The sequence below is a fragment of the Fundulus heteroclitus genome, chromosome 16, assembly GCF_011125445.2.
Source record: "Fundulus heteroclitus isolate FHET01 chromosome 16, MU-UCD_Fhet_4.1, whole genome shotgun sequence".
NCBI lineage: Eukaryota > Metazoa > Chordata > Actinopteri > Cyprinodontiformes > Fundulidae > Fundulus > Fundulus heteroclitus.
The window spans coordinates 35,032,720-35,055,867 of NC_046376.1; the positions used below are offsets into that span (position 1 = coordinate 35,032,720).

Here is a 23,148-nt window from a genome sequence, read left to right on the forward strand (position 1 = left end):
AACAAATAAAAGAGGAGAAAGAAAACAACCATGGGAGTATCAGTGGAAGAAGGGGCTCAGATAAAACACCATTTACTACGATTCAGTGCATTTTTCTTACGGATGAACATTACATATACAGGCACATTCTCACAGACATTGTCACTAAATGTATCTTGTATTAAATAATACTATGTATATTTCAGTGATGTTCAGTGATGTTTGTAACTGTAATACTTTATCGGTTGCTTTTGCTGTCCTTTTTATATGTCTCTCTGCAGGTGTAGAAGTAGACTCAGAGGATACTATCTTGTTTTTACTTTTTCCTCTGATCGCTTTTTGTCACCCTCTCTCCATTTTAATGTACTGCTTCATCTTTCTCTCCTCCTTTCGTTCTATTTTACCTTTCTGTGTATGTGTCCATGAAAACTTAAATAATCCCAAAATAATATCCAATAAAGTTTTTTTTACATAGAAATCAAACGGAACACTGTACAGAAAGCAGTAATGCTCCACTTGTGAAAGTACATCTGTTGGGCTGACTTTGGCATTAAGACGACAATTCCTAATGCTACACTGCCAGACAGGACACATTAAAAAAAATAATAAAAAAAGACAAAGAAACACTGGCACTCTTTTTAAATCCCTGCTGAAAACTTATCTGTTCAAACAAGTATTTTCACTCTAATTGATCATCATGGTCCTATTTTTACAATTTCATTTTCATTTTCTGTTTTTATGTAAGGAGACCTTGTGTGCCTTTAAAAACACATTTTAAACAATAATAATAATAATAATAATAATAATAATAATAATAATTATTATTATTATTATTATTATTATTATTATTATTATTATTATTATTATTATTATTATTATTATTATTTATTACCAGGGATGTTAAAGCCACTGGCCTAAAATCAATAACTCATTTTGATGGGTTTTTTTGGGACTATGAAACAGGAACAATTAGTGAGCTTTCACAAACCAGGGACCTTGTGGGATTTTATGGATATCTGGAAGAGAAAACAGGAACTATCTGCAAACTGAATTGCACAGTTTTAAAGAACATGCCCTCATCAGTCACTCCCTAGTGTGGAAAAAATTAAAATCACAAACCAAAGCAATACCTGAATCAGCTTGTAGTGGTAATTCTGTCGTTTTTGACTTTACAACTAAAAGGTAACATTCTTCTTCAGTCAGGTTCCAACATTCAAATACACCCATCAACTTTGCATGATGCCACCGGTTCATGGATTTGAGATGAGACCTTGACCTTAAATGATCATTTGAACTGAGATCCAGATGGTTTGCTGGAAAAGTCATTTGACTGAACTCCCTTTCCTGAAGAAAGCTTTGATCGCTCTAGACAGCTGCATTATCATCATGACAAATGAGTTTATCATTGCAAAACCTACTTGGGATCGACAGATTGAGGAGAACTGTGTATTTCATGTGGTATATGACGTGATGCAGCTCACATCAGTGACTCTGGAAGTCTTTCTTACTTTCTTCATCTACTCATTTGTTTTGGTTTCATTGGGACTGAATCTAATGTTCCAGCATCTTCTTCTTAAGAATACTAATTAAGCTATCTTTACTGAATCCCACTTTCATCCATCAGTCCATGAGTGTTTCTCTTTAGCCCAGCTGAACCTTGATTTGTTATGATTAGATGTTAATTGGTTTCATTAATTCAGTTTCCATTACACACAATGACTGTGGTTTACGGCCATTGGGTTTTAATTTCTTTATGTTTTCCATTGCCCTGCGACAGACTGGCGACCTGTCCAGGGTGTACCCCGCTTCTCGCCCATTGACAGCTGGAGATAGACACCAGCAACCCTTGCGACCCCACAAGGGATAGGCGTGTCACAAAATGGATGGATGTTTTTCGTTTCGAGGCTTTGATATCTTTCTGGGTCGACCTGGCTGTTTGCAGTTAACAATCTGAACATTTTGTATGGACATGCTCTCAGCTGGTTGAGAGTAGCTTGGATTTTTTGCCTCGCTCTGTGATGTTTTTGCCATTTTGAAAAAGTTGTGGAACCCTTTCCATTGCTTCAGCTAATAGCTTTCTTGTTGGGGGTTTGTTTCCTTTTCAATCAGTGAGGTACAACTACTCATTAAGGTCTCCTAGCCCTTTCTCCCGTGTTAAGACACATCTACAGAATTGTGAAAATACTTGTTTTAAAATGATTCGTTTTCTTTCCTTCTATCTAATCTAAAAATGCATGTGCTGGTAATTGGATCATTTATAATTTTGGTATCAACTCTGTGCTTCTACTTTATGTTTGTATTGATTTTGCTCCGTTTTTTGAAACCCTCAGTGGGTGTTGGCAGATGATTGTTCATTCTCAGCAGAGTTAAAAGAGAGATGTTTCTTTCCACAGTTGCAACATGCTTGCTCAGGAGGAGGGGCTGCTGCCAATTCAATGACTTGTTATATTTGGTCACAGCTACATATAACTTCTTACCAAAAGGCATTTCAAACCGAATATGCAGTGCATATAAATTTGATTCTGTCCATATGTTTGAAATGAGCTGGTTTTGTATTCTTGATTAAAACTGGGCCCTGCGATTGACTGGCGACCTGTCCAGGGTGTACCCCGCCTCTCGCCCATTGACAGCTGGAGATAGGCACCAGCACCCCCACAAGAGATAAATGTGTAGGAAAATGGATGGATGGATTCAAACTGGATCCATTAGTCTTGTAAAATACCCTGAGATGACATTTGTTGTGCTTGGCGCTATATAAAACAACTCAACTATATTAAATTTAACCAGTGGTCACATTATAAAATGCTTAAAAACATTTAAAGAAAAAAAATAACCCAAACTTAAATAGCCTCAATGGAGCGTTCACAGTTGCTCATATAATTGTTGCTTTCTATTGGGTAACAGCATATATGATTCAAAGCTATTAGCCTAAAAAAAAAAAAAACTCCACATCAGTCAGATTAAAAGGAATTTTATTAGTTTGTTGAATCAACAGTGTATAACCATAGGGAATCCCCATAAATAAAGGATACATTTTAAGTCCACTACAGTGATCAAATAAAAGACAGACCATCAACCCTTTCACCTACTCAAAGAAAATAAAGTTGATCTAAAACAGTTTTCCCCAAAACGTAGAGTTTTTTTCAGTGCAACAAAACTGAATAGGCATGAGAAAATAAATACATCATGTAGTTTGGAAATTTAAGCACAAAAGAAGGCCAGGTTGTTGCAGTCTTAACGTCAGAGTGACAAGATAGAGGACAGCATGGAGACAGTTAAACTAATAGGTTCAGATGGTGGTCAGTGTAGTATGTGAATGTTAAGTAAGTTTACTGTTGCTTGCTCGACACCATTACACCAAACTCCTGAATGGATATTTCTTTGTTTATGTACTGCTTAAGCTGGCGATCTGTGATGTGCCCAAGACGCAGAGCCTCGTCAATGGAGAACTTCTTCCCTGATTTTCTGTCATGAAGCATAGACGATTCTCCACTTGGGCCTTTGACTGTGATCTCCTCCCAGTCGCATTCCTGGCTCTGCAGATTAACAAACATCTTCCAGTCGATCAACCCGAGACGGTATGCCTCTTCAGGTCGCATCTCCTTTCCTGTGTCGGGATCAATGACAACAATGGATCTTCGGAGGTGACTTTCCCTTTGCTCCCTCTTCATCCTCACTGCTGCCAGGTTCCTTTTAAGCTTTTCAATCTCCTCATCTTTTTGGGCTGTGATGGCTTTTAGATCTGTGAGTTCCCTCTGAAGTGAGTCAAGCCTCAACTCAAAGTTCCTGCCATCCTCCCTCGGTGCAGACTCGGTGATAAGCCGCGTCTCTTTGTAGGTGATATCGATCTCTGACCGAAGTTTGCGGATCTCATTCTGCAGCCTTTGGTTTTCTTGTTGGAGGCGGGTACTTTCGTCCCGGATGTAGTCCAGCTCTTTAGTAGACTTTGTGTTAGCAAATTCCATATCAGAGAGCTTGGAGGTGAGGATAGACAACTCTTGGTCAAGTTCGCGTCTTCGCCTTTTCTCATCTTCCAAAGTTCTCCTTAGGTTCTCAATCTCATGCTCAGCTTCTGGGTCCCTCTCCACTTGGACTTTCTCAGTGCGGACAACTCGTTCCTTCACATCCATCTTCTCCAGGGTGATTTGCTGCTGGAGGAGGGCGTTATATTCTTTCTCAAGCAGGGTGCGCTTGTGTCGCTCTTCATCAAGCTGCAGTTTGAGGATGGAATGTTCCTTTTCCTGTTGGGGATCCTGCTGCAGTACAACCTTCTGTTTGACGGTCACCTTTTCACGGTTCTCTTTGTCCCGGATCTCCAGCTCACTGAGTCTGATGCGAAGTCTCTGGATCTCCAGCTCTGCTTCACGCCTTGCCCTGCGTTCACGTTCCAGTTCCTCCAGTTGCAGGTCCAGGTCTGCAATCTGTCTCTGCAGTTGGAGGAGCTCTGATTTAAGGTTCTCTTTTTGTTTTTGCTCATTGTTGATGCTTTGTAGGAAAGTGTTGCACTCTGTCTTGAGGACAGGATCTTCTTCCATCTTGACGACTTCCTGCTGAACAACCTTCTCTCGCACCTGAGACAAGTCAATCTTCTTCAGTCTAATCTTTTCTTCCTGAGCAGACCGTTCTCGCTCAAGGTCAAGGCGTTTCTTCTGTTCATCAGCCAGCTTCCTTTTCAAAATTTCAATCTCTTCTTTAGTCTTGGGATCTTCTCGGTACTGCACCACTTCATTGACCACCTCTTTAGTCTGTATTTGAGGTTTAGTTGCCTTCCATCTTTCAATCTCATCCTGGAGCTGACGGATTTCCATCTCAGACTTCTCTGTCAGGTGAGTTTTATCAACAATCTCATTGCGAAGTCTTTCCAGCTCTCTTTCCGTCTGTGGATCTGTCTTGTACTTGATTACTTCTTTAATTATCTCCTTGACTTCCACCTGAGGTCCTCTGTTCCTTAGCATAGTCAGCTCATCCTGCAGGGATTTCAGCTGGAGCTCGGCATCTCTGTAGCGCCTCTGCTGCTCTACAACTTCAAGACGGAGGTTGGCCACCTCGTTCTCAGCTTTTGGATCAGGGCGGACAATCTCACGCATCTTCTCCTGCACAATAACCTTAGACTTCTCTTCCTCCAGGCTCTGAATCTTCCTCTGGAGGTCTGTCTTCTCCCGCTGTGAAGATCTTCGTTTGGCCTTCTCATCTTCGTACTGTCTCCTGAGGTTTTCTACCTCTCTTTCAAAGACAACATCTTTCTCCACTTTTAGCACCTCCTTGATGGAAATCTTCTCCTCAGCAATTGCTTTTTCCTTCTCCAGCCTTCTGAGCTTCTCCTGAAGGAACTGCAACTCATCCTCCAACTGCTTTCTATTATCCAACTCTTTCTGTTTCCTGTCAAGGAGAAGTCTGTACTCTGACTCAAGTTGGGGGTCATTCTGGACTTTAATCACTTCCTCTTCAGTGATCACCTCCTGTTCCCGGTTTTTCTCCTCAGCAAGCAGGGTAACCTGCTTTTGGATCTGAATCAGCTCATTGTCTTTCAACATCTTGTGCCTTCTTAGCTCTTCTAGCTCATCCCGAAGCTTGCGAATCTCTTCCTCCTGACCACGGTCTCTTTCAATGCGCAAGACTTCTTTGACTGTGTACTGCTGTGCTCCTTCTTTGACCTCTGTTTCAAGACCACGAAGTTTCAGCTTGAGCACCTCCAGGTCATTCTCCAGCACATGGGTGGTGCGTCGCTCCTCTGAGAGCTTCTGCTGAACCTTGTGTACTTCCTCCTCCAACTGAGGGTCTGGCACCTTTTTAATGAGCTCCTTCTTGACAATTGTATCTTGGGGCTTTTGTCCTTCCAGGAGGTAAATATCAGTCTGAATGGTCTCAATTTCTTTTTCTAGCTGCTCTCTCCTGTGGATTTCATCTTCCAGCTGCTTTTTGAGGCGCCATGGCTCCTGTCCTGGGGCAGCAGCATTGTCTAACTTTACATTGGTAGACTTGATAAGAGAAGTTTCAGGTTGCTGTAGAGAGAGATCCAAAATTATTAATTCAGTTAATGTTTTTACATTTTAGATTTTCCATTAAGATTAGTGTAAAATATTTTACCTGGCTCAGAAGACTTTGGGCAAACTCAAGATTCTGCAGTCTTTGTTTGTTCACAGCATTTACCTCTGTGAACTTGGCTTCAATGGCAGCTTCCTGCAAACAGTGAAATGTAAAGTGAAACAAATCACACCTAAGAGATCAAAGTAATTCAAAACCTTTATGTTCAATTTAATAACAACCATCAAATTATGGCTACAGTACTGATCCAGTATTAATATAAACACATTAAACTGGCAATAATTTTATTTGATTTAGTGTAATGAAAAGTCACAGTATATTTAATCATACCAATTTTCTTGTTCTGAATTACTGTTAGTTTATTTAAAAGAAACCTACAAATTACAAAAACATCCCTGGTCAAGTTATAGAGATGCAGCCTGGGCTTTTCTCTGATACGTGATTAATTTTACAGGATTATTTTCTCCAGTTTAATGTTTATATATATGAGGGATGGATTCCTGATCGTTCCTGAGGGTGTATATCCCCCTAGTTCTAACAGCAGGGTGTGGAACCAAAATGAATGCACAATACTTACAACATGGTTGTGAACTCTAAGTGCATTTAGAAAAAAAGTAGAAATTTCAGTAATGTGTTACGTTCTTCTCAGTAAACGTTCTTTTTTTCTCTGTCCTGTCATAGCAGTCTAGGCAAGCTAGAGTGGGTCTAGCTGTATTTTAGTGTCAGCAGCTAATCACTGCAAAAATATAGGTTTTCAAATTCACCTGATAATCAAAAGAATTATATATTTTATCTGTCTTATTTTTTTATTTATTTTTCATCATATCAAAACCATTCAGCTCTGTTGCTAGGTAGAAAAAGAGACTCAGTTAGTTCTTTGGTCAGTCCTCAGTTATTCATCATTATGAATTTACAAAGTGAGTAAGCTTTATAGTCATAATGTTCATGACAGGTTCTGTGAGTGCACTGGCCTCAGATCAGAGGTGAGCCTGTTTGGTGAAAAAACACTCGAAGGAGACCCAACACACAACTGAATTTGGTGCTAAAAACCAAACTATTTTTGCAGCCTTTCAGCTGTTCTGTGAAACCCGATGTACCGTTAGAGGCTGATAGTTTAACATTATTTTGGGATGTCATGCCTTTTGGTTTTTAGGAGTTGTAGGTTGTTTTTTTCTGGAATCTAATTTAACCCATCACAACCTAAATGTCTGCAGTTAGATCCTAGTGCAGTCCCTGAAAATAGGCTGATTTACATGGTTTGTGTGGACATGACTGACAAAACAAGCTTACTGGTACCAGAGTGAACTGATGAGACATGACAATTTTCAACAAACATGGAAAACAACAACCGTTGCCTTGTGTTAAGATCCTCACAACTGCATGCGATTAAAAACACATTTTGAATGCAATCAAATTCAAAACTGTGTGATTAATTCCAAATGAAAATTATATATTGTAATAACCTCACTTTCCAAGTTTGTTTCACCATTTTAGGTAGTTATATCTTTGAGCAGGAAGGACGTCCATTACTCCTGTTCTGAGGAAGCCTCTGACCCGACACAGACTAAGCTGACTGACTTCACGACAACATCTGCTTGGGATTTTACAGACAGCTGCTTTAACTGCTTGTTCCTTTTTTGCTGTCCTGCTTTGTTTGTATGCTTTCTGGATCAGTGATGTACATAGTTGGGTTTGTGTGCAATATTTTTTTTTGATTTTGTGTTAGACAAAACAACTCCTGGGGGCAGTGGTTTAAATTTGAATCAGAAAACACCCTGACAATTTAGATTTTCTGGATAACCACACAGAGTCAGTGACAGATTTACGTTACTGTTGTGTAAATAGTGTGTGTGTTTTAATCATCACCTCTGCCTTTACAACCAGAGCAGGGGATTCCTGTCTGCTCCTCTTGTAGGACTGAGGAACAAGTCCATCCTCAACATCAAGAATGGATTTAAATTTCTCCGTCTCAGTCTCATAGTCCTAGAAAGAGAACCCAGATAGCCATTAACCCCACATTTTCATGATGTTTTCTGGTAATTCAAACTGGTCATGGTGGTGAAATCAGTGCAAAATATATCACCTTGACAGCCTGTTGGTAAAGCTGGGCATTTTTGGAGACATTGTTCAAGTCTGATTCCTTTCTTGCAATGTCAGAGAGCAAGTTCTGTAGGAAAAAGTATTATTTTTTAGTATAAAGATAATGTCTGTCATACATATTCACACAACAAGCAATATGAAGGGTTGAAATCCTGTTGCAGCATGTCTCACCCTCTGATTCTTCAGCTTGGCATCCAGTTGTTTCATGTCATCAGTTTCTCGGGGCTCATAATTTGGGACACGAGACAGCCAGGTGTTCAGGTTGTCATAATCATTCTGGTAATTCTTGTAAGCCATCTTGGCTCTCTGCAAGCTTTGAGCCCTTTGCATGGAGAAACACATATCGTTAGTCAAATGTTGCTACGTGGTGTAATGGCCAGTTTTTCTTTCAGGAACTTCTGATGCACAGATTATGAAAAACTTCCGCCTCACCTGGTGTCGATCTGCCTGTTCAGGTTGTTGTAGCGCTTGCTGAGTTTCTGAACATCAGCCTCCTGTCTTTCAATATCAGGACAATGCTCCTGAAAGTTGTTGGCCATGGTCTCACAGCTGCTTTTGGCCAAGCGCAGGTTCTGCTCCGCTTCTGAGATCACGGGTCTCTGAGACTTCAGGTCTGAGCCCACATCCTGCCAGAATAGGAGAGAAGATTTACTTTAACACACCGCGATGTGTTCCATTAAGCAACGCTGACAGAAGTTGTTTATCGCTCCAACTGTTTTCCCTTTTCACAAATTTCATTATCACTAGATGGCCAACCCCGAGAAACATACACTGTAGTAAACAGTTCTATCTCACAATCGTTGTTCATCGTTTCATTAATATTTCACCATGCAACTCCATTAAGTAGAAATTACGTCTCTATTTTGCTAGAAAAGATTTTCAGTGTAGGGCAGCATGTGGCTGGGTTTTAGGAATACGATAATTTTAATAGTAAACCCTGTTTCCACACTGATTCACTTTTTCAGGAAACAGATTACCTGTATGAAAGAACTAAAGTTGTATTTAGAGGTTTTACTGTATTTAGAAATTGTAAATGTGATCTTACAGCAAGCTCTCGCTGCATTCTCTCCACCGCTGGGATGTCAGCTGGGGCGACCTCCTCCCTGGCCAGCTTGTTCTCGTAGGAAGAGAGTAAAGTCTTTCCGTTCTGAAGAGATGTCTCCAGCTTGTTGGAATTCTTCAGTCTAAAAAGATGCAGCATTTAGATTTTATTTTCAGTATAGTTGGACTTGAACACTCAAACTAGACTGAAATGAATTCAGGAACTTTTGTGCTAGAAACACAGCTAATCGTGAGAAAACAAACAAACAGAGGAGCATATTAGGTGACATACTTCTCCTGAGAGCACTGAAGGAGCTGCTCTATCTTGGTGTACTTCTTGTTGGTCTCATCCACCTTGCTGTGAAGCTGAGGAGCACTGGCGCAGTTTGAGTTTGACGTCAGGAAGCTCTTTGCCTCCGCAACTTTAGAGGTCTTCTCTGGTTCAATCTTACTGACAGCCGCAGCAATGTCCTGGAGAGAAACAGCCTCATTGCGTTAATACTCCGTGTACATCTCAGACACATGAAGCAAGAAGACATGACAAGGAGACGGGATGGAGCTGAGGTCATTACATTCATGTCCTGCAGGCGGTCCGCGCTGTCCTGCAGCGGCCTGTTCTGCTCCAGCGGTGGGCGCACTCGGGAGTAAATGGCTTTCTCCTGTTTGTCCAGGTCGCTGACGACCTTATCGAGGCCGGCCATTAGCTGGCGGCACTGCTGCTCCTTCTTGTCTGCAGCCACACAACCACATCACACAGCATTATCAAGCACTGAGTGACAGCTTAGCAGCCAGCAAACCGTTATCTTTAACCCACACAACCTCTTCTATCATTTGTGTTTTAAAGCTAACAGGTTTAGTTTTAAGTGTGACCTCAAATCATGAAAGCTTGCTCAGAAAACGTACAGCAGATTTAGAACAGCTTCAACACCAAACAGCTTTTATGCAGAATCTATGACTTTGCCTGAAGGCCCGTTTATTGCTGCTAAACATCTGAGCAGAGCCAACCAGATTTAGGAGCTGGGTGGTGTTTGGCTTTTGGCAAACACTCTTCCACTGTCCATCGTTGATGGTATCAGTGGGGAAACCTCTGTGTGGTGCACTGAGCGGCACACAGAGGGACAATGTTGACTCAGAAGCCCATAGACTCTTCAAAGAAGCCGGACCCAATCCAGTGGAATTAACTAAGCCTGGACGCCAGGGGAAAAACTTCCGGGTGTTTTATTCACAACAACTTGCTTTCAGTTGTTCCAAAAACAACGATGAAACTTAGAGGGGACCGAAACCTTTGCTATTGTGGATCCCAGACTTTATTAGACAGGCATCTTCACTTCCTGTTTTTCATGTCTCTTTTAAAAAACACATTTATTTCTATTTATCTTTTATCTTATGTTTGTACAGTACTTTGTGTAAACTTGTGCTTTTTTAAATGTGCTTCATAAATAAATTGGATTTGGTGTCTTTGTTCACCAAAGTCTTCCAGCAGTGACTGTTTGTCATTTTCCTTTAGTTCACCTGTTTGAGTTTCTTCTAAACATGCTGAAAGATTTCCTCAGACTTCAGTCAGGTGTTCATAAAACTGTGTGTGAAAACCTTGAGTTTACCTTTCAGAGAGATAAAATTATCATGTGATGATAATCTGAAGCATCCTTCTGAATTCCCTTCAGAAGGGTCCTTTAGATTTCAGGTTTGCTTTACGTCTTGTTTCTTTACTAAATCAATCCCAGCGATATATTAGTGTCATTAGTAAAAGAGCTAATTATTGATTCCATTAGTGGTAAGATATAATTACTGCATTCAATTAAAATGTGGATATTGTGATTTTGAGAATAAATATATATCTGTGATATTTTCCATCTCGTTCCTTTTATGAAGCGAGTAAATTACACTCAGACTGTTTCTAACATTGGTGATATTTTGGAACATACAAATATTATGAAATAGTTTATCCTATTAGGCTGCAGTTTATTGATCAGCTGTTATTTAGGCATCTAAAATTGATGCAAATTTAGCTCCAAAGAGTAAAGAACAGCAAAATAAGCTTGAGTGTAGCATGCCTCCTGTACCTGTAGCCGGGCCCGCTCCGCTCTCCTTCTTCAGCACATCGTATCGTTTCTGTAGAGTTGCTTTGCTGGATGCCATCTTCTGCTTGAGAGCTTTTTGCTGGCTAGTCAAACTGCAGGTACACAATACAACGTGCTGTTTCAGCTGGCCAGGGATACAGCAAGTCCTGTTGTCATGTGGCAACGTTTAAAAAGTCGAGTGGACTCACTTGTCAGAAATGGCCACAGCCTCTGGGTCAGTGGGTGGGATCATGAAGCAGACGCCCGGGGCAGTGAGTTTCCGTCCAGCCGCATCCTTCACATCCCATTTAGCCCCATTGTTCCGGAGCAGGGTGTACCTTTCACCGCGCACGATTTGGCCCTGGAGAAGAATACAAAGGTGTCACCTTATGTGAATCTCATAGGCCTTGTGTGCGATTTATAATGTGATCTATTTCTTTTAACTGGGAGATATCAGAGTAATAGCTCTGCTGCTTTTGAGGAGTCTTGTGAGGTGAGCGGGTGGTCTTTCATCCATATTAACTCCTGAAGCAAAGCTGTATCCAACTGGAACTTATCTTGACAAAATGTCCCAATTCAGCCAAATAAACAAAAGCTTGGAGCAGATCATTCAGCAGCTAAGTTCCTCCTCCTGCTGCCTTGATGTTCTACCCACAGTTTTCTTTAAGAAAGTTTTACCTGTCATAGCGTCTGATTTGACTCAGATAATAAACATGTCCCTTCTGTCAGGTGTTTTCCCCCAGTCCCTAAAAACAGCAATTATCAAACCACTGTTGCTCCTCCAACTGCGATACAGCTCCTCAGTTTTTTGCCTCTGTGGTTTTTAAATAAGTTACTCTGGAACTCAGAGCATGTGCTGTTCTGAAGGGATTTACATACATTATGCAGTAAAGCCCTAATGTCACATGCCTGCTATGGAGCATAAAGACGAGTGAGAAGGAAACGTTTTTATGCGAGCAGTCTGTTCATCATGGAAAACCTGAGGATTAAAGTCCTGACAACATGCAGGTTGAGGTGAGCTGTTTGGAATGGAGCTAAAACTAGATGACAGAAAAGAACAACAGAGAGAACAGAGTAAAAAAGGAAATTAAAAGACAGAAAATATGAAATAAAAAGTGTACACATAAAAATATTGGGTGTAAAAAAAGCGTTAAGGAAAAGACCAACGAGGGTGTCCTAACAAGGAGAAAGATGTCTGTGACTGTACAAAGAAAGATTCTTCACAAAATGATAAACACTATGAATAACCCTGAGCATCCTCTTCCTCTTCATCCTCAGACTGCTGTACAACAGTCAGGCTTCTCCAGACTCGCTGTAAGACAGACCTCTACAGGAGATCCTTCCTGCCTGCAGCCATCATCATCTACAACAACTTGTTGATGTCACTGCTATGAAAGTCCAAGTCCTGAGTCCTTTGGGATTTTAACAAGTCAAGTCTAAAGTCAGAAAATGTGCGACTTGAGTCAGACTTCCAAGTCACTTGACTCAAGTCCACAGCTCTGCCAGCTGGTAAAACAGTAGCTTTGTGCTGTGTGAGACTGTGGGTGTGCTCTCTCACTTGGATAGGTGTGGCTTAGGGAGGAGCTGGCTGCACAGACCTGAGACCTATCTTCATCTGGAGCAGTATTTAGAACCTGGCCTCCTGTGTGCTCACTGCCAGATGCTCACTGCTCAGTTGGCAGATCGGCCAGTGTTCTTTCTAGAGAAACCAATCATTTCTACCACTTTGAGATTTTCTACGGCAACCTTACCTTTGCTCTTTTTCTCCAGGATCCAGCTCCACAACAACCTCCCAACAACCGAGCCACACCATCCACCTCCCTTGTCTCCAGCTGCTAACCCCCCCCCACCCCGAGCTTACCTGCCTCCACAACCTGCCCCTACGTCCGGAGACGCCACCTCTACATTTTTTTGCTCCTTCCCCTACATCTGGTTATCTGCATTTTTGGCCCAGCGCTACCGCAAAACAAGAAGCTTACATATGCTCAGTTAAGATTCCATAAACCTTTAAACTTGAACTAAACTCATAAAGGAAGTAGGAAACTACGTACGTCGTCTGTGTCAAACTCGCACAGAGCCTCGATGGGCAGGAGCTTCTGGGGTGTTTCCCTCCGGTACTTCAGGGGCAAAACCTGCAGACTACGCTTCTGAAGAGCCTTGACCCGCTCATCAAAGTGATCCACGGCCTTAGATTGGTCCTAATCAAACACAGGCAGATAAGAAAAAAATGTTTTACAGCTGCAGAAATCTTTAAAGATACAGTCCCTCCCGTCCTTCCCAATGATGCTCACATCCAGCTCTGAGATCAGGCTCTCCATCTGGTACACATCTTTGAACTCTGGGTTGTACTTTTGGTTGACTTCTGTATCCAGCCGCTTCAGCAGGTCCTGAGTGTCGCGGGCTTCCTTGTGGAACTGCACATGAACAGAGGCCAGCTCACACATTAATGAGATTCCGCTTTTTTACCCTCTGGGTCTAAAAGTGTCCTGTTTCTGTCTGACCTTGTGATATTCATCCATTTGCTTGAGATGGGCCTCCTCACAGATGAGCAGGTTCAGGTACTCTTTCCAGTCAGCATGGACTGCTTCCATATGAGCCTGGAAAAAAAAGGATCAACTGTGAATTCATTTTTAATTAATTATTGATCTGGAAAAAGTGAAACCATTTCAGAAACAAATCATTCCCTCAAAAAAGTGAAAAGATCTATGTTCAGATATGTCAAATCAGGGTTCAATCTCAGCTTTTTTTTTTTTCAAAAGTTCATAAATGATTAAGAGTTTATTAATAAAACTGGTGTAAGAATTGCCATACATTTTTATTTAGGCAAGCTATAATCAGTATTTATGAAAAAAATTATGATAGCTAAATACGACTAAATTAGTTAATTTTTAAAATAATTAATCTGATCATTTTAGTTAGAAATAAAAGTGGTGGCTTAGGATTTGTATTTGGTTGGTAATAAAGGTATAATGCCACCCTAAAAGAAAGCCTTGACACTCCAGCTGGCAGCTGGCAGCTGGCACCTGTTGAGACGTGTGTTCCCTGCACACATAAACAGCATATCAATTAAGAAAATGGATTCAAATGTGATCGACAGAGCTGCTTTTAATGATATTTGGGCACGTCATTAGGGTGCAGATTTGGAGCCTGCAACGTGACGCACGGAGAACAGGTGAATAAACCAGGTTGAAGTTAAGTTTACTTATTCATCCAGGGAAGCCTTGGGGACGCCTTGGAATCCCAAGGCGTCCCCAAGTGGCTGGGGAGAGGGACGTCTGGGCCTCCCTACTGAAGCTGCTACCCCCGCAACCCGACCCCTGATAAGCGGAAGAAGATGGATGGATGGATGGATGGATGGATGGATGGATGGATGGATAGATATTTAAATGTCTAGAATATGTAATCTCCTACTAAATGGTTTTATAGCCTACCTCTATAACATTCTTCCCTGGGTGTTGCTGGGTGACCAGAGCCTGTCCATCATCATTCAGCTTGGTGACGGTAGCCTCCTTGTTCTCCAGACATTTACTGATAAAGTTCTGTTGGGGTGAGAAAAAACAGATTCATGTCCAATCATCTGACCTCTAGTCATTACAGAGAGAGCGTGGGTCCGTCCCCCCCAGCTACCTCATACTGCCTCTTCCGGGCTGGGTAGTCCAGGTTGGTGTCGCTCCAGTCATAGTTGAACCTCTCCTCGGCTTGCTGGTCCATCCAGAACAGTTCATTGGTGCAGCGTTGCATGTAGTCCCGCAGGCTCAGCAGGTGGCGCTGACGAGCACTAGAGCTGGCCTTGTTTAGAGAAAGAAAAACTTCAGAAATCTTAAAGAACATGTTCTATCATGTATAAATGTGCGGTTAGACAAAGTGCGGTTGTGTGGATTCATTACCAGCAGTTTGTTGTACTTCGTCTGGAGGTCACGAATATATTCCTACACAATCCAATTACAGAGAAACGTACAACTATTACATATTGAACTTATCAGGGGAGGAAAGATTAGTAAAGCTGTCATATTTTTCAATAAAAAAACAAAAACTAAAGTTAATTGTTCACATTCGGTTTTAATTTTACATAGGTTAAATGCTTTGTAAAAAAAAAAAGCTACTTAACATTATTCAGCCTTAGTTTTGCTAGTAAGAGTTTGTTAGCTTTGCCAGGGACAGATTTCTTGTAATAACTTAATATAATGTTCCTACCTTGTCTCCACCAGTGGCGATGTGGGGAGCGAGAGCCTCCACCTCGCTGTGGAAGATGTTGTGCTCCTCTACCTCACTCTCCACAGTGGACAGATCCTGGCCGTAGCCCTTGTTGTTCAGGTTTTCCTGGGCACAAAGATATACAAGAGGTGTATTAGACATTTCCTTCTCTTCATTTCATTTATTTAAATTAGGACAACGCATATTAATCAACATGTCAGCAGTAAATAATCTAAATATGCCAGAGTTAGCAGAACAGCTAACAGGATAGGACGCCCTAACAAGTAGACAAAGTCATTTACATAATGAGAGTACCTCGGGTTAGATTACTTTGTCTACTTCTTATGGCGTCCTATCTTTTGTCAATGTGGAAGCAGGCTGTTCTGGCTACAACTGAAACAGAGCATTACACATTTCACCCAGCAGCAAGTTTATTGTAATTCGGGGAATAGAGGGAATTGTTCCCATCTTCTGCTTTAAATAAATAAACAGGTTTAAAGTCATTTAGTTGTTGTTTTTTATATAGGCTTGACCACAGCTATAGGTGTGTATATGTTTTAAACCCTAAAGCTGTGAAGCATTCCAAAAGATGCTCTGCATGCTGAGTTTTATAGATTCTAATAGAATTTACTGTGAAAGGATTTTTTTCTGAATGGGTAACAGATCCAGATTGGTAGATTCATAGTACATGGAACAATATTTACCAAGTGGAAAAAAATAACATTTAATTTTAAAAGGAACACCAGGGAATGAAAACAAAATTAACAATATGAATTACTGTACAGTCACACAATATTCAAATCATGCATTTTAAATGCATGACTGGAATTGCTCTATTTAGTTTAAAAGGCCTGTGAAAGATGTGAAATAAAAGAAAACCTGATAAAGTTACCTTAGACACAACCTCACCAAGTACCGTCTGCATAAAACCAGCCAAAGTTATGCTTAACCAAAATTGAAAAACACAAAGAAACATTAAGGGACCCAGGAGGGTTAATTAAAATCATAGTGAGGTTAAACCTTTTCCTCCATGGGTTCTGCATTACTGTTTGTGTTTGCTGGAGTTGCAGGGCAGGACGGCTCCTGCATGTCTGTAGTGCAGACAGCTTTATGAATTCAGTGCAGAAGTGAAGCAGTTTTAGTTTTTTTTGTTTGCTTTTTTTGCTCTAGATTGATGGCCACCATTCTCAATACAATCCAGGAGGTGTTAGCATATTAGACGTTCCTCGTGAGTGTCTCACCATTTTGTCTTCCATTATGTTGCCCCAGTTAACACTGGGCATCCCCTCAGTGCGGCTCAGGTGGTAGATCCGTTCATGGTCCTCCTTCAGCTTCACCACTCTCTCTCGCAGCTGAATCATACTAAACACAATATACAACACAAAGGTGTGACTGACATTCAGAGCCAATAACACACACTGGTAAACCAGAGCAGGTATTGAAAAAAATAAACATCTGGGAAAGAAAAGGACAGCATGTTCTGGTAACACTGACTAGGAGTGGTCAGTATCAGGAGCATGACATCATTGTATTGTTAATATTAGAAATAGCTCAAAGACTCGGACTCACTCTTGTTGTATCATCTCAGCCTGAGGATGCATGAGGCGCTTGGTGTTGCGGGCATCCTCATCCAGGCCATCAAGCAGCTCAAGAGAATTAAGGATTCTCTTGTTTGTGTCATCTTGATACAGAGGCTGCTTCCCTTCGTTGATCTTACTCACATCCTGTAAAAAAGTGTCAAATGTGGATTAGTTCTTCCATTTCCTACACACTTCACCCTTTGTGGATGTCCTTGTTCATCTTCTTCATGGATACTAGAGGTTCCCAGAGTGTGTTGTGTTGTTGTCGCATGAGCTAAGGCTGCTTCCAAATCTAATCATTTTCATCCCCATCACTGGTCCGCACTGGTCTTCTTCTGAGTACTCAGCTAGAATCTCTACTGTTTTTGTCAGCGTTTTCACATGCTTTTGTTTTCCCCTCTAATACTTATTACAATATCCAGAGGTGGACATAACGACATCTCTGACTGCTTGATAAATCCAGCTGGAGGACCTGTCACGTGACATTCATGTGGAGGCAGGAGTTTCTGTGTACGACCACAAACCAGCATAGATAAATAGGCCTAATACCAGTGTTCAGATCTGAGCCAAACAACTAGGCTGGTCCGTGGTCGTATGGTCTGTGTAGTACCTGGAAGAGGTGAGCTGCACCTGTGTCATTGCCTCAGGAAAGGACTCTGACCATGACACTCACAGCTAATGTCTGACTGCTCTGGGGTCTCATTTCTAAAGCTTGCGTATGCACAAAATGGAAACTAAACCTGGGTACGTCACTTTTCACACAAAGACACAAACCTTTACTATAGATCCTACCCAATGTTTTATAAATAAGACCCTTCTCTTCTTAGAAATGAGCTGCTTGTAGATTCGTAAGATGTTATGGTTAAAAATACCACTATCTGTCTAGAATTGGGGTATTTAAGACCTGCTTCACATGTTTACAAATAGTGGGTCATTTTCATAGCTCAACCTCAGGTTTGGTTCAAAATATTACCCAATTAATGGGTTAAAGACAAACTTCAGAAAGAGCCACATTATTCTTTCCAAATCACCGTTTTCAACTAGACTGTGACCTAATCCAATATATCTGGACTGCTGCTCCACTATGAAATAAAACATGGTAAACATGGTGAATTTAACAGTAATCCCAACCCAGCATGCTGAGTCAAACCCATAACCCAACCCTATTGAGTTGAAACAATCCAGAGATGTCTCTGTCCAAATTTAACGCAGCACTGATACAAATAGGGTAATTCTTTAACCCATATCAAAAACTACCCCTGGTGGTTGGAATCAGAACTTTAATTTCAGGTAAAAGAAATGTGCACATCCATTTTAGATATACATTCACCTTGTTGAGGTTCTGCTCGACATCGTAGATGTTCTTCTCCACCTTATCAGCACTCTTCTGCAGCTTCTCAATAAGAGCAGCCAGTTCCGTGCTGGTACTGGAGGACAAACAGACACATGAATGAGGCATGAGTTATTTTATGATGGAACCCCAGTGTTCTTCAACCAGCTGGTAAAGAGCCGACCCAAGGCAGAAGTGAAATAAACTATTGCCTAGGTCCCCCAGGCCAGCAGAGGGCTCCAGAGGCCTACAGTACTCAAACAGGATACAGGTGGTAAAGCTTCAAGTTTTTGGTTACCTTCATAAAGATTACATCTCAAAATGATGAATAAATGTATTTTCTCTTGGATGTGTCTGTGCTTGGATGAAGTTTTATGCATCTTGTAACAACAAATTAATAGATGATAATTTACTATAAATGCTTGTAAAAAACTGATTGAACTGTTCTCTCCTTCCCAGCGCAAGGATGGATAATTTGTTAATCCCAGAAGTAGAAACATTTTATCAAAGTTGTTTATAACATAAATGAGTGCAAACAGCATCATTTACAAAGTTTAGCAGAGTATCCACATAATAAAAAGTATAAAAATAAAGCATAAAGAAGAACTACACAATCTAAAAGAGTAGTCCACCAAGTCTGTTCTGAAACACAGTATTTTATTTGGTTGTTAAATGGAAAGCACACAACCAATCATGCCTGGACCATCTTTTTAATTAAGACAGTTGTCCTTGAAGAAAGGCGAGCTGCCCTGGCAGGTTTGTGCCTCATTCCATCAATCAGGCACTCCTCATCCAGTCGCTATGAGAACCACTGAGCAACTGCGTTCCTCAGAGCCTAAATACAGGTTCCTCTGGCGGGCATCCAGAATTCATAGAACCTGAGTCCGGTTTTACATGAGCCTGCTGAACAAAGTTAGACTCTAACATCACATTTATTACAGTGTTCCTTTGCTGAATGGCTGGGCGGACAAAGGTAGAAAAGAGAAAATAAAGGAACCCTTTTTATTACTGTCTCAGGTAATTTGTTGGGTTACTGCATTTTAGAATGGCTAATTTTAGAGGCTGATCGGAACTGATCAATCCAGCCAATTACACCATCTGTCCACCAGGGATCACTCACACATTTGCGATATGTGAACTGTACTTTTATCCTTATTCAGAGTAGCTTCTTAGCAAAAAACATTATTCAGAGGACGTAGCAAAAACACAGAGATAAACTGTTGTTTTTTTGTCCCTTTGGAGCAGCAGCGTTGTGTACCTTACACCGTCTGGTCCCCAGAGAGCCCCGACAAGTTTAGTCTGTTCCAAATGTTGCATGATTAGCGGTGGAGTATCTGCTGACCTCAGTATGTACATAAGTAATCTCCAGTGCTTTAGTGACACAGAGCAGAGTTTTCCCTGCCTGCAAGAGACAGACGCAGGAGCTGAGTGGTTTTTGACACGGCTAAGCTCAGTAAAAATAGGGGAAATGTGCTGAGGCAAGTTTGCTGTCATCATTTCTGCTTGTGCTGCTTCTGCCCTATAAGAGTCTTAGCATAAGCAGTGCTCAACATGCCGTACTACACCGCAGCAGTAAAGAGTCAGTTCTGCAGACTGAATAGACGCGGACGTCTTCTACAGTCTGATGAGCTCTGAACAGTGTTGGTGAACTCTTTTATTAAACTCACAAGTTTTCCCCTTGTATTAACGTCTACTTATGTTTATGAAACACTGTCTTCATATAGTTCTAGAAAGAATGAGCAAATGATCAAAAACACATGCAACAACAGGTCTGCGGATTAAGATGAAAGTGAAAGCGCGTCTACACCTGAAAGTGGCCGTGATACAAACAGAGGGAGGTTGTCAGCCCACGCCCACCACCCAGCTCCTCAAACACACACACACACACACACACCTTTTGCACACAGGTTATATAACACCTGCGGGATGAACTGCGCACTGTGAAACTCCGCTGCTAGTGGTTGAAAGACCGACAGAGCAAGTTTGAACCGGCGCCCACTGTCGAGGCTGGCAGAAACGCTCTGCTGTTCAGAGCCATCTTAATAAAACATTCCTCCTTAAAAACAATACTACAGCAACAAACTGCTTTCTGACCTGACTGGTGTCAGTAAATAAGCACATCCCTTTCAAAGACTCCATGAATTCATACAGATCTGGGTCTCTACCCAAAGCATTGTGTTTAAAGGAGTTATAGAATGTCATCCAACTGGAAAAGGCACAAATAACGGCTGCCGTTGCTTTGCCCTGGCATGATTCTGAATCTTCCTGCTGAACTGTTGTTGCAGAACAGGATCTTAAAAGCAGAGATGGTGTGCTTTGTTTGTAGCATGCTGTAACGAGTCAGCCCTGGTCAGAAGCAGCCCATCTGCTTGTTTTGGACAGGAACAGCCACAGCCCTCTGCTGGGAACACAATTCTTCTCTGACTAGATCACTGTTTGACTTCAAGCAGAAAAATGGTACCAACACGGCCACATAAACCATGCTTCAACTCTGCTCCTCTACTTTCTATGCCGGTTCACTGGCTCTAATGCAACTTTGCGACCACCTTGGTTCTGGGAAAGAACTGGCACTGAAGCATTAGATTGAGAAAGATATGCAGCATGTTTGCATAAGGGAAAGGTTCAAATCAGAACCAGAACGCCTCAGGATGAAGTCATAGAGGGTGTGCCGGGCCTCTGCTGTCACTGAGCATCACAACACCGCCTGAAGAATGCTCCTCCTCGGAGGCTGGCCCTGAAAGCAGCTTGGACCTGGACCCACTCTGACACCAAGACCAAAACGTAATGAGTTCCATTTGTTGTAGAGCTCGTCTTTAAATGTTGCCACTTTGCAGCTTTTTTGTAACTCTTTCAGTTGAATATATTTTTAACTTTGCATCATCATCTTGAACCAGGTAAACTGCAAATTGTAGACAATGTTCTCGATTTTTAATGTAACCCATAATAAAACCCGAGCAAACAGAAAAAAAAACCCAATAGGGTGGAGCTGCATTATTAGAATTCCTTCACTGTCTGTGGGTGCTTGACAGTCTCCTGGAGTCCAGCAGATAAGATGGTACTTCACCAACAAGGAGAGATAATCGTTTCACATAAATCAGTAGATTGTGACAGACCAAGGTAATGTATTACACATGAGAATGCTGCAGGCCCGTTAGAAAACCCTAGTTTTAATGATAGATCAACACAAAGGCTGGCAGAGAGCAGAACACCCCCAGAAGCGGAAACCTGGGTGTCTAAAAACTTCAAGTTAGTTAACTACACTAAAAAAAAAAAAAAAAGATTTTTTTTTTTGATTTTCTGTTTTTCATTTATAGAATCTATCAAACCTGAGATCTCACATAGAGAATGCCCCAGAACCTGATCAGGAAAAACACTTAGAGTTTTTAGTTTCATAAAAATCAGTTAAAGGTTACAAGTTGGTAATAGCAATTCCTTACATCTCTATTTAATAATATTACTACCTCAATATGCATGTATGTTTTTTATTGTCTAAAAGTCCTCAGTAAAAAAAAAGAAAAAACTGGAAAAGAAGGCCAGAGCTTAAACAAAAGCAGAGATGGGTATCAGCCAGGAAAAGCCTGATCGGTGCACCTCTAACCATTGACAGATTTTGCTAAATGCTTGTGTTCACACCCTGACTTCCCAGAGGCCTGGAGGCAGAACACAGCTGCCTGACCAAATTAGTGAGTTTGAAACAACAACAACATTTATTTACAATTTAAGGTTAATTTTATAAATAATGCAAAAAAACCTGATCACATTTTATCATATGGCAGCTTAAAACCAAATCATTCCTGGTTCACAATCTGCCCAAAATGCAAACGATCAAGTTTGGTATTTTCTAAATATCTGGCAGGGATGCAGGAGAGGTTGGTAGGAGACAAACTTCGTTCTCCTCTGTTGATGGAAAAGTTTCCCCTCCAAGCAAGAAATGGGCTTTGGGCTATATGGGCAGCAATATTATGGGAGGGGCAGCAAGAAACTCTTTTCACACAATCTTTCTAGGCAGGTCAGCTGAATACCGATCAAACCTGTTAGTACAACTTTATGACCCACCTTATCAGCCACACCCGTTCTGCAGGTAAAGGACAAGATGTAAAACCGATTTCCCTGAATTCTATCTAAACACCAGATTATGGGGACCAGATGGGGTTTATTTAACTCCTCAGCCACACAGTTCAATAAGTCCAGAAATCAACGCTCAGTGAAAAGTGTCCCTTCAGATCTGCTCAACAGGACAGGAGCCAGTCCCTGAATGGGTGCGCCTGGCGCAGGACGCACAGCCCAACCCATCGATACCGTCCATACAGTCATAGTCATTTCAATCTAACTTTTCCTCTACTTCCACGTCTTTCTCTATTAATCCCACTGCGGAGTGCTTCACAGTGCAAAATGAACACTGAAACACAAAGAAAAGGCGACAAAGTAAAGGAGCATAAGTGGAAACAGCGACCCAAGGTCACCGCATTCTCCCCGGGGACGTTTTTCGGTGGGTCACCGCTGAAAAACACACAAACGCGTCTCTCCACCAGATCACAACACTTACGTGGACTTTTGCTGCGTCGTAGACGTAGACGTTATGGAGGCAGACGCCTTGCTTTTCTTCTTAAACATGGTGGCAGGTCACCTGTCAGCGCTCTCCTCTGATAACTAAGCCGTGAAAAGCAGCAGGACAGGTGGACCTCAGCTCTGCTTGCGCCGCCGCTCTCGCTGTGGAAGTCGTGCGAGTGAAAAAAAAAATATCCTCAGAGTCTGAGCCCGAGCCCTCCCGCTGTCACTGCGCTCACAGTAATGGACTCATCACCTGTATCGGTCGCCT

General features: G+C 41.6%; 2 protein-coding genes across 2 annotated transcripts in view; both read right to left on the reverse strand.

The window, feature by feature from the left end:
* LOC118556101 (putative oxidoreductase GLYR1) overlaps nucleotides 1-23,148 on the reverse strand; it is an 84,896-nt gene that overhangs the window by 22,390 nt on the left and 39,358 nt on the right. The window lies entirely within an intron of this gene.
* On the reverse strand, nucleotides 2,935-23,148 carry LOC118566439 (periplakin-like). Its single transcript, XM_036148562.1, has 22 exons — nucleotides 22,876-23,148; nucleotides 18,330-18,426; nucleotides 16,989-17,143; nucleotides 16,661-16,781; nucleotides 15,420-15,545; nucleotides 15,113-15,154; nucleotides 14,853-15,014; nucleotides 14,657-14,764; nucleotides 13,727-13,822; nucleotides 13,517-13,639; nucleotides 13,277-13,423; nucleotides 11,435-11,586; nucleotides 11,229-11,338; nucleotides 9,738-9,895; nucleotides 9,458-9,636; nucleotides 9,170-9,308; nucleotides 8,557-8,750; nucleotides 8,296-8,446; nucleotides 8,108-8,191; nucleotides 7,891-8,007; nucleotides 6,067-6,159; nucleotides 2,935-5,981 (listed from the first exon to the last, which is right to left on the reverse strand). The coding sequence occupies exons 1-22, from the start codon at nucleotides 22,941-22,943 to the stop codon at nucleotides 3,309-3,311; spliced, it is 5,295 nt and encodes a 1,764-aa protein (XP_036004455.1). The 5' UTR covers nucleotides 22,944-23,148; the 3' UTR covers nucleotides 2,935-3,308.

Coding starts and splice junctions, on each gene's coding strand:
- LOC118566439 (XM_036148562.1), bottom strand. CDS start 22,943: ATGTTTAAGAAGAAAAGCAAGGCGTCTGCCTCCATAACGTCTACGTCT. Junction 18,427..22,875: donor ACGACGCAGCAAAAGTCCAC/GTAAGTGTTGTG, acceptor TTTGTCCTCCAG/TACCAGCACGGAACTGGCTG. Junction 8,008..8,107: donor TTTACCAACAGGCTGTCAAG/GTGATATATTTT, acceptor TTCTCTTTCTAG/GACTATGAGACTGAGACGGA.